General features: G+C 35.8%; 1 protein-coding gene across 1 annotated transcript in view; it reads right to left on the reverse strand.

Annotated features, from left to right (window-relative positions):
• The window catches only part of LOC137398960 (outer dense fiber protein 2-like), a 57,313-nt gene that overhangs the window by 8,122 nt on the left and 35,453 nt on the right, over window positions 1–13,738 (reverse strand). The window contains exons 12-16 of the mRNA XM_068085124.1: window positions 5,468–5,603; window positions 4,431–4,549; window positions 3,154–3,250; window positions 903–1,061; window positions 105–196 (exon numbers count right to left, since the gene is read on the reverse strand). Of these exons, the coding sequence (XP_067941225.1) occupies window positions 105–196; window positions 903–1,061; window positions 3,154–3,250; window positions 4,431–4,549; window positions 5,468–5,603 (603 nt within the window). The remainder of the gene's footprint in view (window positions 1–104; window positions 197–902; window positions 1,062–3,153; window positions 3,251–4,430; window positions 4,550–5,467; window positions 5,604–13,738) is intronic.

The raw sequence follows: 13,738 nt of genomic DNA on the forward strand, positions 1-13,738 counted from the left end.
ATCTATATTAAGCTAGTGAAATGCAGCCACCTTATAGCATTAAAGTGCTACAAATTTACATAGTGGTGAGAAGACGGACAGAAATGATGAATAAATAGATATACCTTTCTAGAGCCTCAACCTTGGCATGTATGGAGGTCTCCAACGTCTTGTACTTCTCCTTCCATAGATCACACTCAATAGAATGCCTTTCTACCTGCGGATATCAAATACTACTAATGGAGTTGTGATCTCATGTTCTCTGGGGAAACATCTTTTTCAGCCAATCATAAAATATTATCGATGCTGTTTTCAGCTTTGTCACCTTCTGCGAAACAGTGAAGAAGAGATTTACTCATTTTAGCAACTAAAAAAGTGATTTAACCACGCTAAAACCTCTGTGAAAACAATAGAAATTCAAAATAGTTCTTACAAAACAATCCATAGAAAATTTTATTATGTTTAGTTGTGCAATACAAGCACAAACGGATTTAATTGGTGCAATGCAAACATAAATAAATTTGATTGGTGCAATGTAAGTACAAATGAATTTGATTGGAGAAATGCAAACATTAATTAATATGATTGAAGATATACAAGCATGATTTAATGTGATTGGAGCAATAAAAACATGAATTAATTTGATTGGAGCAATACAAGCATCAATATATCTGATTGGAGCAATACAAGAACAAATCAGACAAATTGATTCCTTGACGAGTTACAAATGTGCAGGGATTATAAGTTAGTAATTCTTGAAAATAGAAAAATAAAGTTCGGAACAGCAAACAAACCACCCAGACAATGTTAACTTTGTAAAGCTAGAACGGGCAGGGGATAGGGTGAGCGTATTGTATTACCTATAACCAGAGTGCCTGAGCTATGTTTACATATCAACTAGACCGGAGGCTATTTCTCTATACCTTAGCCGTGTATTCGGCAAGCTGGTCTGCCCTCTCCTCACTATTTTTACTGGCAGCAATCAAACGTTCATTAGCTTCGTGAAGCCTCAGCTCTGTAGACTTTAGCAACTCTGGGAGGGGCTCTAGCTCACTCAACCTATCCTCTAGCCTCTGTCTAACCTAAGGTAAGAGACACACAACACGGTGAGAGCTGAAAACTACAAGCAGACAACACTCTAGCTCACAGCAAAAGAGATAAACAGTTAACGTGTCAGCACCGGATATCGGTCGTGTGTCGGATAACCAAATAGCTTATGTGAATTTTGTTGCAAGTTAACCTTTTAAGATTATTTATTTGCATGGACAGACAACTTCAACTTAAAGCTTTTTGAAAAATGGTATGTCATCTGAGTGCGCAGTCTTGGAAAGCTGAGAATGTGAAAGAATAAACGGCAAAATTTTTTTTAACAAAGGTTGGTATTTAGTCAAAATTAAAAGAGAAGACAAATCCGTATCGGGAGTTTGAATATCCTTCACAAATGTGATTGGGCTAGACTACAGCTTCAAAGATATTTGAGAAAAATTGCACAACCTTTTATCAAGATATTTATTTGCATGACAGACAACTCCAACAGATCTTTGAGAAACTATATTTTCAAGAAGCAGCAAATGTTATTTCTGAGATTTGAAGACTGTAGAAACTTCTCAATTGCTAACCATTCGTTTATATTTGTAAAAATTTCTTTTAGCTTGAAGCACCAACTAGAATGACCAATAATGGAAGTCAGTCTAAGATTCGAACACAACGTTAAAAAAATACTTGCAAATATACTGACAAGTTGAACCGCTGACCTCTAACAGATTAAAGATTAGGGAAACCACGAAACAGGTCCAGTAACTGAAATTACCAGTGGAGATGACTGTGGAATATATAGGAAAAAAACTTACACCATCAAGCATGAAAGAAACAATAATTAAATACAAAATAATAACAATAATGGGAGAAGTGATAGAGTGCAAGCATGCCATGCGATCTTCTATTTACGGTTGTAAGATTAAACACTGAGAATAACTCGAATGACAGAAATGACGACAAACATCAATTAGTCCCCTTGAGTGACTCATAAGCACTCTCCTTCCTTCTCACACTCCTGAACACATGAAACAGTGTCTACCGTTCAGTTTGACTCAAATAAGTAACATGGCTGACAGGTTGAAGATCAAGCAAAATATGTATGTGAATCATAAAAAGACAGCTAATAGTTTTAAAATGTTCATAGAGGGAAAGCAGATCTTTTTACTGCCAAAGTAACAAATTCCATTCATATTTTGAATAAAATGCCACCGAAATGGAAAAGTGAAATGATTTGATGAAAGAATACAGTAAACACTTCTACGACGTAACTAATTCGTTTAGAGACTGTTTATGTTAGAGTTTTGCATTATACAAACAGTGAGATACATTTAAATCGCATAATCCATTCTAAGATATTTCCAAAATCGCCCCTTTAGCAAAAAAAGGAAAAGACTAAATTTACCTTCCTAATCTAATGACTGTATAGTAACTACGATATTATTGGTTTGCATCAACAACTGTTCTCCTTTTTCTTATCATTTTCACTTGGTTTAGGGCACATGATTATGATAATTTTACAATTTATGGGGGCGCACACATCCAATGTCATTTTAAATCAATTTTTTCCTTTTTTCACAGAAAGCTACAAAGAAAAAAATTTGTGTATGTATAAAATAAAGTGAAAAAAATATAATAAACATCCTTATACATGATTTTCTCATCAAAGTGCGGCTTTCTCCCAAAGTATGGCAAGAGAAAAAAAAGTGCCTTAAAAATAATATTTTTATGGCTAACTATAAGACTCTCATTACCTAAATCAGATTTGAGAAATTGCCCCGATTTGACGTTATATATAATTTATGTAAGTTGATTAGAATTTCTCACGTAATAAAAAAAACTTTACATAAACTCTTTAAGAAAAATGGAATTTATGTAAAAGTAGATTTATGCTATAGGAGCGTCTACTGTAAAATAGTTAAACTGAATCTGTCAAGCTGTGAGGCAACAACACAGAGGGAGAGTCATGCAACATGATGGACTGCTAGATCTTAGGCTAGGCATCTCTATTTGACTTAATGAAGACTTGGATAACACTTTAATTTGAAATCTTTTTTCCTCTTAGATAAAAATCTTCAAACTAATTAATCTTTTGAAAATATCTATTCTAAAAGTCTTTTGTGCTGATTTTAGACTTACTCTTTCAATTTCCATAGAGTTCTCCATCTTAGCTCGATCAAGAGCAGTAGATGTTTCAGTTAAGCGCCTAGTCAGAACATCGGCCTCTTGTTCACCCCTAAAAACAACCACCAAGACTGATCACTGACACATGGCAACCTGCTAACAGGTGTCAAGTCCTCGTGTAGCTTCATCTATTTTTACAAACATATCAGCCATCTGAAATGATTAGAAACTTATTTTGTAACATGTCATCGAGAAGGGCAAAATATGTCGTTGTGTTTAAATATAAAGTTGTGAATGTAGCTTTGGAAACTACCTGCCGACATGCTGCCACAGTTTTTGCATGGGTGATGAGCAGCCAAAGATATGACAGTGACCCTGACTAATGACCTCATTACATGAGTGCAAGTACTGGGTATTTCCTAGCATACTACCTTCTTGTAGAATTTGTGCATTTTCACAGTTAATACAAATTGTATTCATAATTATTATTATTATAAAAAATCTTATTTAAATTTATTAATATTTCATATAGCTCTTTTATATAGTTATATCTTAATATATTTAACGTTAAGTTTCTCAGGTGACAGTACTTTGACCTTGAATGTAGGGAGAAGTTTACATATATGAGTTTTAGATTGCGTGTATTAGCCGCACCCCAAACTTTTAAACAAAATTTTAGGTTCACAGGTTATACATGCTTATACATGAGTATTTCAGGTAGTCCATAGACAAATGCACAACTTGCTCATGAGCTATTGCTAGATGGCAAGCATGCAACATGTATACTGTACTTTTCGGACTATTAGCCGCTACTTTTTTCCGATGATTCGAGCCATGTGGCTTATATAAAGATGCGGCTATTCTGTGTTTTTTTTCTTTCACTGCTAGGGCGCATTAACTAGTGCACCTCTAGCGGTGAAAAAAATGAAACAATGCCTAACGGTACTGTTCCGTTAGGCATTGGGTTAAAAGAGTCAGTTAATGCAGTTAGTGCCGCCAGGCACTGTTCTGTTTTAACTAGCAAAGTTGCTGCTGTGTTAAAAATCACCGTCCTGAGTTCTGTGGCCTATACAAAGGTGCGGCCTATGTATTGTTTATTATCGTTGTTTTGAGAATAAAGCAGTGGCGGCTTACATAAGGGTGCGGTTAATAGTCGAAAAGTACGATCTTTGACTTTGGTGTAGCCACTGGGGCAGAATCTTATCACATTGAAACACTGCCCTGTGTAGCCTATTTCTTTGTCAAGCGAATGCACTCCGCGTTCAACTCCGATTGAAGTTGTTCACTCTCACCTCTCTGATCTAGCTCTGTACTCTCTTATAGCCTTCTCCATCTCGCGCTTGTCTGACTCGAGAGCCTGACATTCTGCCTCCAAGCTTGCGGTCTTTCCCTCTGTGGTCAGCATCTGCGTCTGTACGCAGTTAAACATCAATTAAATTATATACTAAATTAGTCCTCATTTTGCCCTGATTTCAAATATTTAAACGAAACAGCTGTAAAATAATGTTTTTGAATGATTATGTAGGCTAAATTCTGAACATTTTTCAAGTTTTAAAGGTTAAAGACAACGATCTGAACAGATATGATCATACTACAGGCAGTTTTATCTGCTTATTCACAAAAGCCTACAAGACTATACTCTGGAAATGAAGAATTTATTTGTATAAATTCTTTGTTCAAAATATAATGTTGTTGTCGATGATCTAAAACAAGAAATCATCCCATGAAACTTGGTGACATGAAATCAAATCCTTTTTATTACATCGGTACGAGAAACTACTTCTAATCCAATTTGGGTGCATCCTACACATTTGATGGGATATTCTGAATCTTGGCAAGATTTTGAATTTAGCGCCTATAATTTGTTCAATAGTAAAAATGACGGGAACAACAAATTATAAATAGGTTTAAATAATTTGCTCAATGAATAAATGGGGGTCTAGTTTATTTAACACACTGCTGTATGATGCGTGTTATAGTAAGATCATCATTTTCCTGCAACCTTGTAAATTAGTTTGAATGTGGTAAGCGTTTGCTAAGAAAAAACCCATTGAAAGATTGACAATGCATATTTATAAAAGGAAGACAATTCCAAAAATGATGAAACAAACTTTACAGAAATAGATACACAGAAATGATAAATACATTCTTGTTAGGTTTTGAAACTAACGAAAATAAATACCACTTTAGAAACAACTTCCTCCAAATACAAAAATTAATCCGTTTAAAATGTATTAAATTATTCAATTAAGCTTACGATTATTAATTGTATTAAACTTCAATTAAGCTCTGTGAAGGTATCAAAGAGCGTGGACGTGAGTAAACCAACCTTTGTTCTTTCCAATTCTGACTTCAGCTGGTGAATTTGCTGAGTTTTAATGTGATTCTCCGAATTTGATTGGTCCGTTATTTGACGCTGCTTGTCTTCAGCCTCAGCAAGTAATTTCTCTATCTCCGTTAGTCGGCTAACAAAATATTCCAGTGGTTCGATGGTAGCATAAACGATAGTATGGTAGCATAAACGATAGGAATATGTGGAGTAACGTTAACTCATACTAGATATAGATTAAATTACTTTGATTCATACTATATAAAATAACACTTCATATTATATGAAATAACACTTCATATTATATAAAATAATACTTCATATTATATAAAATAATACTTCATATTATATAAAATAATATATCATATTATATAAAATTATATATATATATTGTTTTATGTATTATATGAAACAATACTTCATAATATTTAAAATAATACTTCATATTATTTAAAATAATATCTCATATTATATAAAATAATACTTCATATTACGTAACATAATTGTTCATATCATATCAAATACCTCATATTATTTAAAATAATATTTCATATTATATAAAATAATACTTCATATTATTTAAAAACAATATTGCATATTATTTAAAATAATACTTCATATTATTCAAAATAATACTTCATATTATATAAAATAATATTTCATATTATATAAAATAATACTTTATATTATCTAAAAACAATATTGCATATTATTTAAAATAATACTTCATATTATTCAAAATAATATTTCATATTACTTGTAAAGTTTATTTTTAATTTCTACTAGCAGCAATTTACTTTAACTTACAAAATTGTAATTTTTCAAAGATTTTGGATATTACTGAATATGTTGCTCAAATTTCCTGCCATATTTAAAAATTCCTAAACTGACATGATCATAAGTGGAAGTTTGGCTGTATAAGAGAACGAGCATTAAAAATGAACGTCTTAATTGCTAATTTTCATTAAATGACTAGACAAAGTATTTGCAATTATCTATTTCTCTTTTATAATAGTCCAAACTGCTGAGCAGCTTCAACCATCACAAGCATTTGTCATGGTACATATGTAAAGCTTAAACCATAACTGTCACATACAACTTTTATCGTATTTTCAAAGTAAATCAGACACGCTGATTTCGATTTTGTACTCAAAATAAAGATTGATCCACTAACTTTCAGAGTAGTGAAGGCTTTTTTACAGCGTTTTAATATCGGTCTCGAAAACAACACAATCGGCATAACAAGCTCCGCCCATAAATATGTGATGAAACCTAGCTTTTTCAGAAACGGAAGTTAGGGATGTTTAATCCGATTTAGAATAATAGAGATGGGTGTCTTAAAACCCATTATTAACTTAATCCAACCTGTAAAATAATCTGTCTTTTATGAAAGGTGTATAAACTATTTAAAATTGCTCGTAGCTTGTTACATGTTTAAATGGGCTGAACGCCAAGAAAAATGAGCTCAAAAAGGCGCGAGTTTATCCCAAGCTAGCGTTGTTATCGCGATTTTTTGAGCTCATTTTTAAATATGCAATGTTAAATAGCTTATTTACCTTTAAAAAAAGACAGATTATTTTAAGATTGAATTTAGATAATAATGGATTTTAAAACACCCATCTCTATTATTTTAGATCGGTCTAAACATCCCTAAATTCCGTTCCTAAAAAGCTAGGTTACGTCACGTATTTATGGGCGGAGCTTGTTGTGCCAATCGTGTTGTTTTTGAGACCGATATTAAATCGCTGTAAATAAGCCTTCAATACTCTGAAAGTTAGTAGACAATTTTTATTTTGAGTACAAAATCAGAATCGGCATGTCTGATTTACCTAGTAATAACAATAAAAGTTGTACGTGACAGTTATGGTTTAATATTTCCCAAGTATTTAAAATGATTTTAAATTTTATTCAAATTTAAGCGTTTTTAAATGACAGTGTTACCATCATGCGGATACACTGTTACACAAGCAACCTTACACTATACGATTCTTATGGTATCAATGCAATATGAAGTAATGCAGCACCAAAATTATGCAAGTATAAAAATTCTGAGATTTGTAGTTCAAATAATCATTTATCAGTATAATCTAATCCAGAGGTCAGCAACCCGTGGCTCCGGAGCCGCATGCGGCTCTTTCATCCTCTCGCTGCGGCTTCGGAGCCGCCGGTTGCTGACCTCTGGATTAGGTTATACTGATAAATGATTATTGACTATTGATTTTTTCCTCTTTCTTTTATCATGCCAAGTAATTCACAAAAATATAGGAGTTTTATCAGTAGATTTTGTAATATAATGTAAAAATTTGTAATTATGGTGATAAATCAAACATTGTCGCTTGTTATGCGTCATTATTTACACGCAAATAAAACCGCCAAAATTACACCAACCGGCACGAGATTTGTCGATTTTTTTACCCCAAGTAGGCAAAACAGTTTGCCAGGTAGGCAAACTGTATGTGTGTGTGTGTAACATATGGGTGTCAGCAAGTCTTCTCTAACGTGAGCTTTATTAAAAACAAACACCTTGGAATCCTTGGAATCCTGTGTAAAGGTGAAGTCATACAGCCCTGATGTACAGACGCTGTGCGATGTGGTCCAGAAGCAGAAATCACATTAACTAAGTATAATAGCTTAATATTTTAATTGGCTATTTTGCATATATTCATATTTTGTCAATGTTTGAATAAATTGTCTTTTATTATTCAGGTAGCACATTTTCTACAGTTAAAATTTAAGTTCGGCGTTAAATTAAAAGGACTGAAATAAACATGAAGTTACAATTTTTCTTTAAAGTAACCTTATAAACAACGTAATATTTTCACGGTACGTTCAAGTTATCATTAGCTTTTTTATTGCTCTTTGCAAAAGTGTAATTTTCTTTTCCCAGCAGTTAAATCATTATACATGCCACACCTTTTCATTCTGTGGTGTAAACATGGTATAAAAGCATTGAAAGTAGAGCAAAAACGTTACATGTACTAATTTTTTTTAAATTTCAAATATCAAATGGGGTTTGTGGCACCCACTGCGTTTTTTTCTGCGGAAAACGGGTTCAAATGGCTCTTTGAATAAAAAAGGTTGCAGACACCATTTATCAGGATAACCTAATCAAAAGTAAGTCAAGGAGGACAAGGTTATCAAGATAAAAAAAATATACCACTCAGCCAGGTTAAGCTAGAATAGTGCATTTAGTTGCAAAAAGGAAACCTAAATTACTAACTTTGTTTAGTAGCATCCACTTTTGAGGTTATTTCGATAATGAAAGATTCATGAAAATATTAGCAAATATTGCATACCGCAAATTAGGTGTTATCTGCATAATAGCAGTCAGTAACGTAGAACATTAAATTACCTTTGTAAACCGCACTAACACGCAGTTAGCACATTATCCAGATAAAAGCATGCAGAAAATATTATCAACTACTAACAAACATACAATTAATAGTGATTCAATATTTTCCATGAGAAGTTTGCAAAATGTATGGCAACGATGATCAAAGTGAGTTGTAAGTGCTAAGATTATGCAGGCGAAGGTCTTGTAATTTATTATTAAATATGTTTCAGTGCAGGAAAAGCAATGGATTAGCAATCACACACGATCTTTGTAACAGTTTTTGAGCGTTGAGAGCAGGTGTCTCTCCACTCTTCAGTGCATTCACCACCTTCCAACACATTCACAGATACAACCGGCATATGACACCTGCTTTGACAACTGTCACTGCTGTCAACGACTGACCCAACTACATTGCAGTCACATGGGTGTCCTCGCGCAGAGTTTGATACTAGATATAATATACAAGGAGTGAGCGGCAATGTGTGACATGTGTTCTCAGGTGAACAGCAAGTACAGTCATTCATCATGGAAGAACCAGAGAGAGAAGAGCGTGAGCGAATAGCATTATGACGAGATGAGTTGCCCCTAGAGGGAGGTCTAGAAGGTGAGGAGAGAAGGTTAGAGTCAGAGCAGCAACAGCGACAACCCATTTTGCCTCCACAGTTAAGATCAGGCCATGAATCTATTGAAGGGAAGGGGCCCGTGTCTATCCCGTAGTTAGCCATAACCTTCTGCAGGCACGACTCCCTATCTAGGAACTGCTGACAGTAATGAACCATCAGTCTTTCACAGCGCTTGTTTCCCATCGCATTCTGCCGAATTGATCTGCAAAACACAGGCTACGGTAACCAATATAAACAGGGTACAGTCACTAGTAGATACAAGGCATAGTAACCAATAGAAATAAGGCTCAGTGATCAATAGAAACAAGGTACAACAACCAATAGAAACAAGGTACAGCAACCAATAGAAACATGGTACAGTTACTAGTAGAGGCAAGGCATAGTGACCAATAGAAATAAGGCTCAGTGACCAATAAAAATAAGGCTCAGTGACCAATAGAAACAAGGTACAGCAACCAATAGAAACATGGTACAGTTACTAGTAGACACAAGGCATAGTGACCAATAGAAATAAGGCTCAGTGACCAATAAAAATAAGGCTCAGTGACCAATAGAAACAAGGTACAGTAACCAATAAAAACCAAGGTACAGTAGCCAACAGAAACGGGTACAGTAACTAATAGAAACAGGGTGCGGTAACCAATAGAAACAGGGTACGGTAACCAGTAAAAACAGGGTAACGGTAACCAATAGAAACAGGGTACCGTAACCATATATATTACAGACGATCAGCAATATAGCGTGGGATTATTGCCGATATAATGAGATACAGTGCGTAACAACCAAAAAGCCTAATGGGCAACAACATACAACGATGTCGGAATTTAGTCACATGTCATTCTGTAGAAGTGTAAAAATTAACAATGATGAGGTGTCAAAAAGCCATAGAAGATCAAGTGATATAGTATCAGTAACAAACACCTGTCTCAAATAGTCACACAAGTAAAAGAGAAACTTACTTACTGATGGATCTGATCTTGGCACCGAGATGGACAAGCTGACAGGACTGTTTACAGATGGACTCATACATCTTGCTGCTCCTCGACAGGTCAGACACCTTCACCTGTTCAGGGCCAGAGATAAACTGATAATACAGCTATTACCTGGTTACAAAAGTGACCATCTGAGACAAGCTAGTAAGAACTGTGACAAACATAGCTATCATAATTCTATTTGGCAGTATACTAATGCAGTGTAACCTCAGAGCTCGACCATCATTCGTTTCGATTTGGCAGTCGACCACCAGTTTGTTCGAAAACCAAAACCCATTTTTTCATAAGAAACATTTTAACCTGTTTTTAACGATAAGAGAAATAACTAAAATATTAACACCTTATCCCATTGTCACTGTCTTCCATTAGACCAGGATTAGGGTTAAAGTTACCCAAAAAAGCAAAAAACTGGCAAAATTACTCGAGCATAGTTTCCGTCTTACTCCGCGCATGGTTTGAATCGAATCGACTCAAACTAGCTTATCAAATTGTTGCGAAGGGCCGAGGAGTGCATTTGACTCGACTATTTTTATTCATTACATTCTCATTCGGTATTCTCCAGGTTGATTCGGCAAATTTGAGCACCAAAAATCTGTTCGAATTCTGATGCTTTTTCGTCCTCACCATACCAGGGCTGATTTTTTTTCGGCAAAACGATATCAACAATTTTCCCGAATTAAAATTTGGCGATTATATCTCAGTTCATCGTCATCTGTTATGGTAACAACGGTTTGCAAATAGATAAACGATAAGACTTTTAGTTAAAAGTTTACTAAAATGCATACAAAAACCTCTTCCAAGTATTTTTTTATTAAGCTAATTTTATCATGATATGAAGTTTAAAAGTTAGAATGGTATATGTTGTTTACGGTATGTTAAATATCAATAAATTGTCTGCCCGAAGACCCTTTTACTACATGGGCAACGCCAGGTAGTATAGTTAGTATTATTATATATTCAACTACTAAACAACAACTAACCTGACGAGTTCATCGTCAAAACCCTGAATGTGTCCAGTTTACAACCCCTACCAATGTGTCCACTGTAAAATCGTTGCTAAGGTGTCGACATAAAAATCCCTTCTAAGATATCTACAGTAAAATCCCTGATACGGCATCTACAGTAAAATCCTGCCAATGTGCCCGCTGTAAAACCCCTGCCAATGTGTCTACTGTAAAATCCCTGCCAATGTGTCCATGTAAAATGCCTGCTAAGTTATCCACTATAAAACCAATGCTACTGTGTCCACTATTAAAACTACTATAAAACCCCTTCTTCTGACCAAATATGACTCAACTAGTAGTACCCATGTAGTAGTATCTGGCACAAAAAGTGCTGCCTCACATACCAGGTCAGTAGCGGAGAAATCGCAGTTCTCATCGATATGTTTCTCACAAAATGATTGGGCTGACCCTTCATCGCACGGAGCCAGCTCAGATTGTCTACAGGAAGATGACTCTCTCGGCGGTCTGCATTTAAAAGGCTCATCATATCGTTTGCATGTGTCATCACATTTTCGGTGGCTTTCGTGGTACTCCTTTTGTCGGTCTAGCTCTCTGCATCTTTCAAGCTCTCTGCATCTCTCAAGCTCTCTGCATCTTTCAAGCTCTCTTTTTTTCTCAAGCTCTCTACGCTGTTCTAGTCCCTGGCAAAGTTCATCATAACGTCTGCAAGCATCCTCGTATCGTCTGCACATGTCAGTCTCTCGATTAGTATCCTCCAATCGTCGACACAGCTCCTCGCAGTGTCTGCAAGGGTCACTACTTCCTTCCACATTATCGTGGCGACTGCGAGAGTGAACATTGCGCTTGCTGTAAACAGTAGCGTTACGCGGCTCCTCCTCCTCAAATTCTTCTTCAATTTCTTCTTCAGAATATGATTCTTCCTCTTCTTCCTCTTCATACTGTCAATAAAATACAGCCGTGAACCTAGCTTATAGTAACTATATGTAGTAACTGGCAATAACCGACTAGTTGGCGTCGAGTAACAACAGTAAACTAGCAACAGGCAAAGAGCAAGCATAATAAGCGACTAGCAGTTGGTAAAAAGGGATGAAACTTATTCCTACATGCCTCTTCTTCATCTGAGTCGTAATCGTCTGCTCCAAGAGTCTGCAGGTCGGACTGAATGTCTTGCAATCGACTGCTCAACGATCTGCAAAGCGAATGGTAATGCAAGGTGATTTTTGTTTGAAATTATCAGGCATTATCCAATTCCATCTTATGCTGATTCATCATAGCATGGGATTACTAACAAAAATGTATATGAGAGCTTTAACCAATGATAACTAAGAAGCGATCAAAGGAAGATAAATACACATCTTTATTACAAAATAAGAGTTTTAGAAATGTTGTACCATTATAACTCAAATCATATACTGATCTGCGGAGACGGCAATCATTTTTTAATAAAAAAAGAATAAACTGGCAAAGAATCTTTATTATAGTAAAAAACAAGGTCCGTCCACCTGTCCATCCATTTGTCCGAAGCAACGCTAAAAGCGTTAAAAAAAAAGATTTCCTCACACGGGAATCAAACCCGATACATCAGATTCAAAGGCAGGCGCTCTACCACTAGACTAACCAGTCGTCTTATCATTTGAAGCCACGCTAAGGGATTTAAGACGAAATATTGGATATTCCCGATATTGGATACCCGGATAATCAGATCTGAAGCCAAATGTGCTACGACTGTGCCACTGAATGATATTAACACATTTAGGAATAATTGTGCACACACTTATTACACTCTCACGGAACTGCCATCGTACTAGTTGTATTTGATTTAACACTATAATGATTAATTAGTGCTACTTGATTGTCGGCCAATTTTGTCATCTAGCACCATATTGACATTTCTCACCCATACTCGCACATTGCTGGCCATTGTTTACCGACTTGTCTAGTATCGAGAGAGCGCACTAACCTGAGAGCACTAGTAGTTGAGTAATGTGAAGCGTTGACAGCACTATGGCTCGGTCTGACGGCATGAGAACTCTTAGCTGCTCGTCTTGATGACGCGCTCCTCATCTCTCTTCCATTAGCAGCTGTCGAGTTACTGGCAACTCTAGAAGGACTCCGTGACAGAATTGTCTTAGACTGAGGACCCGACTGTAACGACTCCTTCCAACCTACGCGACTGGTGGTCGAAGCGATTCGACCGGTGTGATCTGAGGGATAAGCTTGACTAGCAGGGATCGACGAGTTCACAGCATGGGCGTACTTAGAAGGACGCATTGATGACTTGGCGGTCTTCATATGTGACAAGCTATGAAAGTCCTGAGCAGAGCCCTGCAGTGAGCCGGGTTCAGTCACCTCAGAAA

Source organism: Watersipora subatra, chromosome 6 (genome assembly GCF_963576615.1).
Source record: "Watersipora subatra chromosome 6, tzWatSuba1.1, whole genome shotgun sequence".
Lineage (NCBI taxonomy): Eukaryota > Metazoa > Bryozoa > Gymnolaemata > Cheilostomatida > Watersiporidae > Watersipora > Watersipora subatra.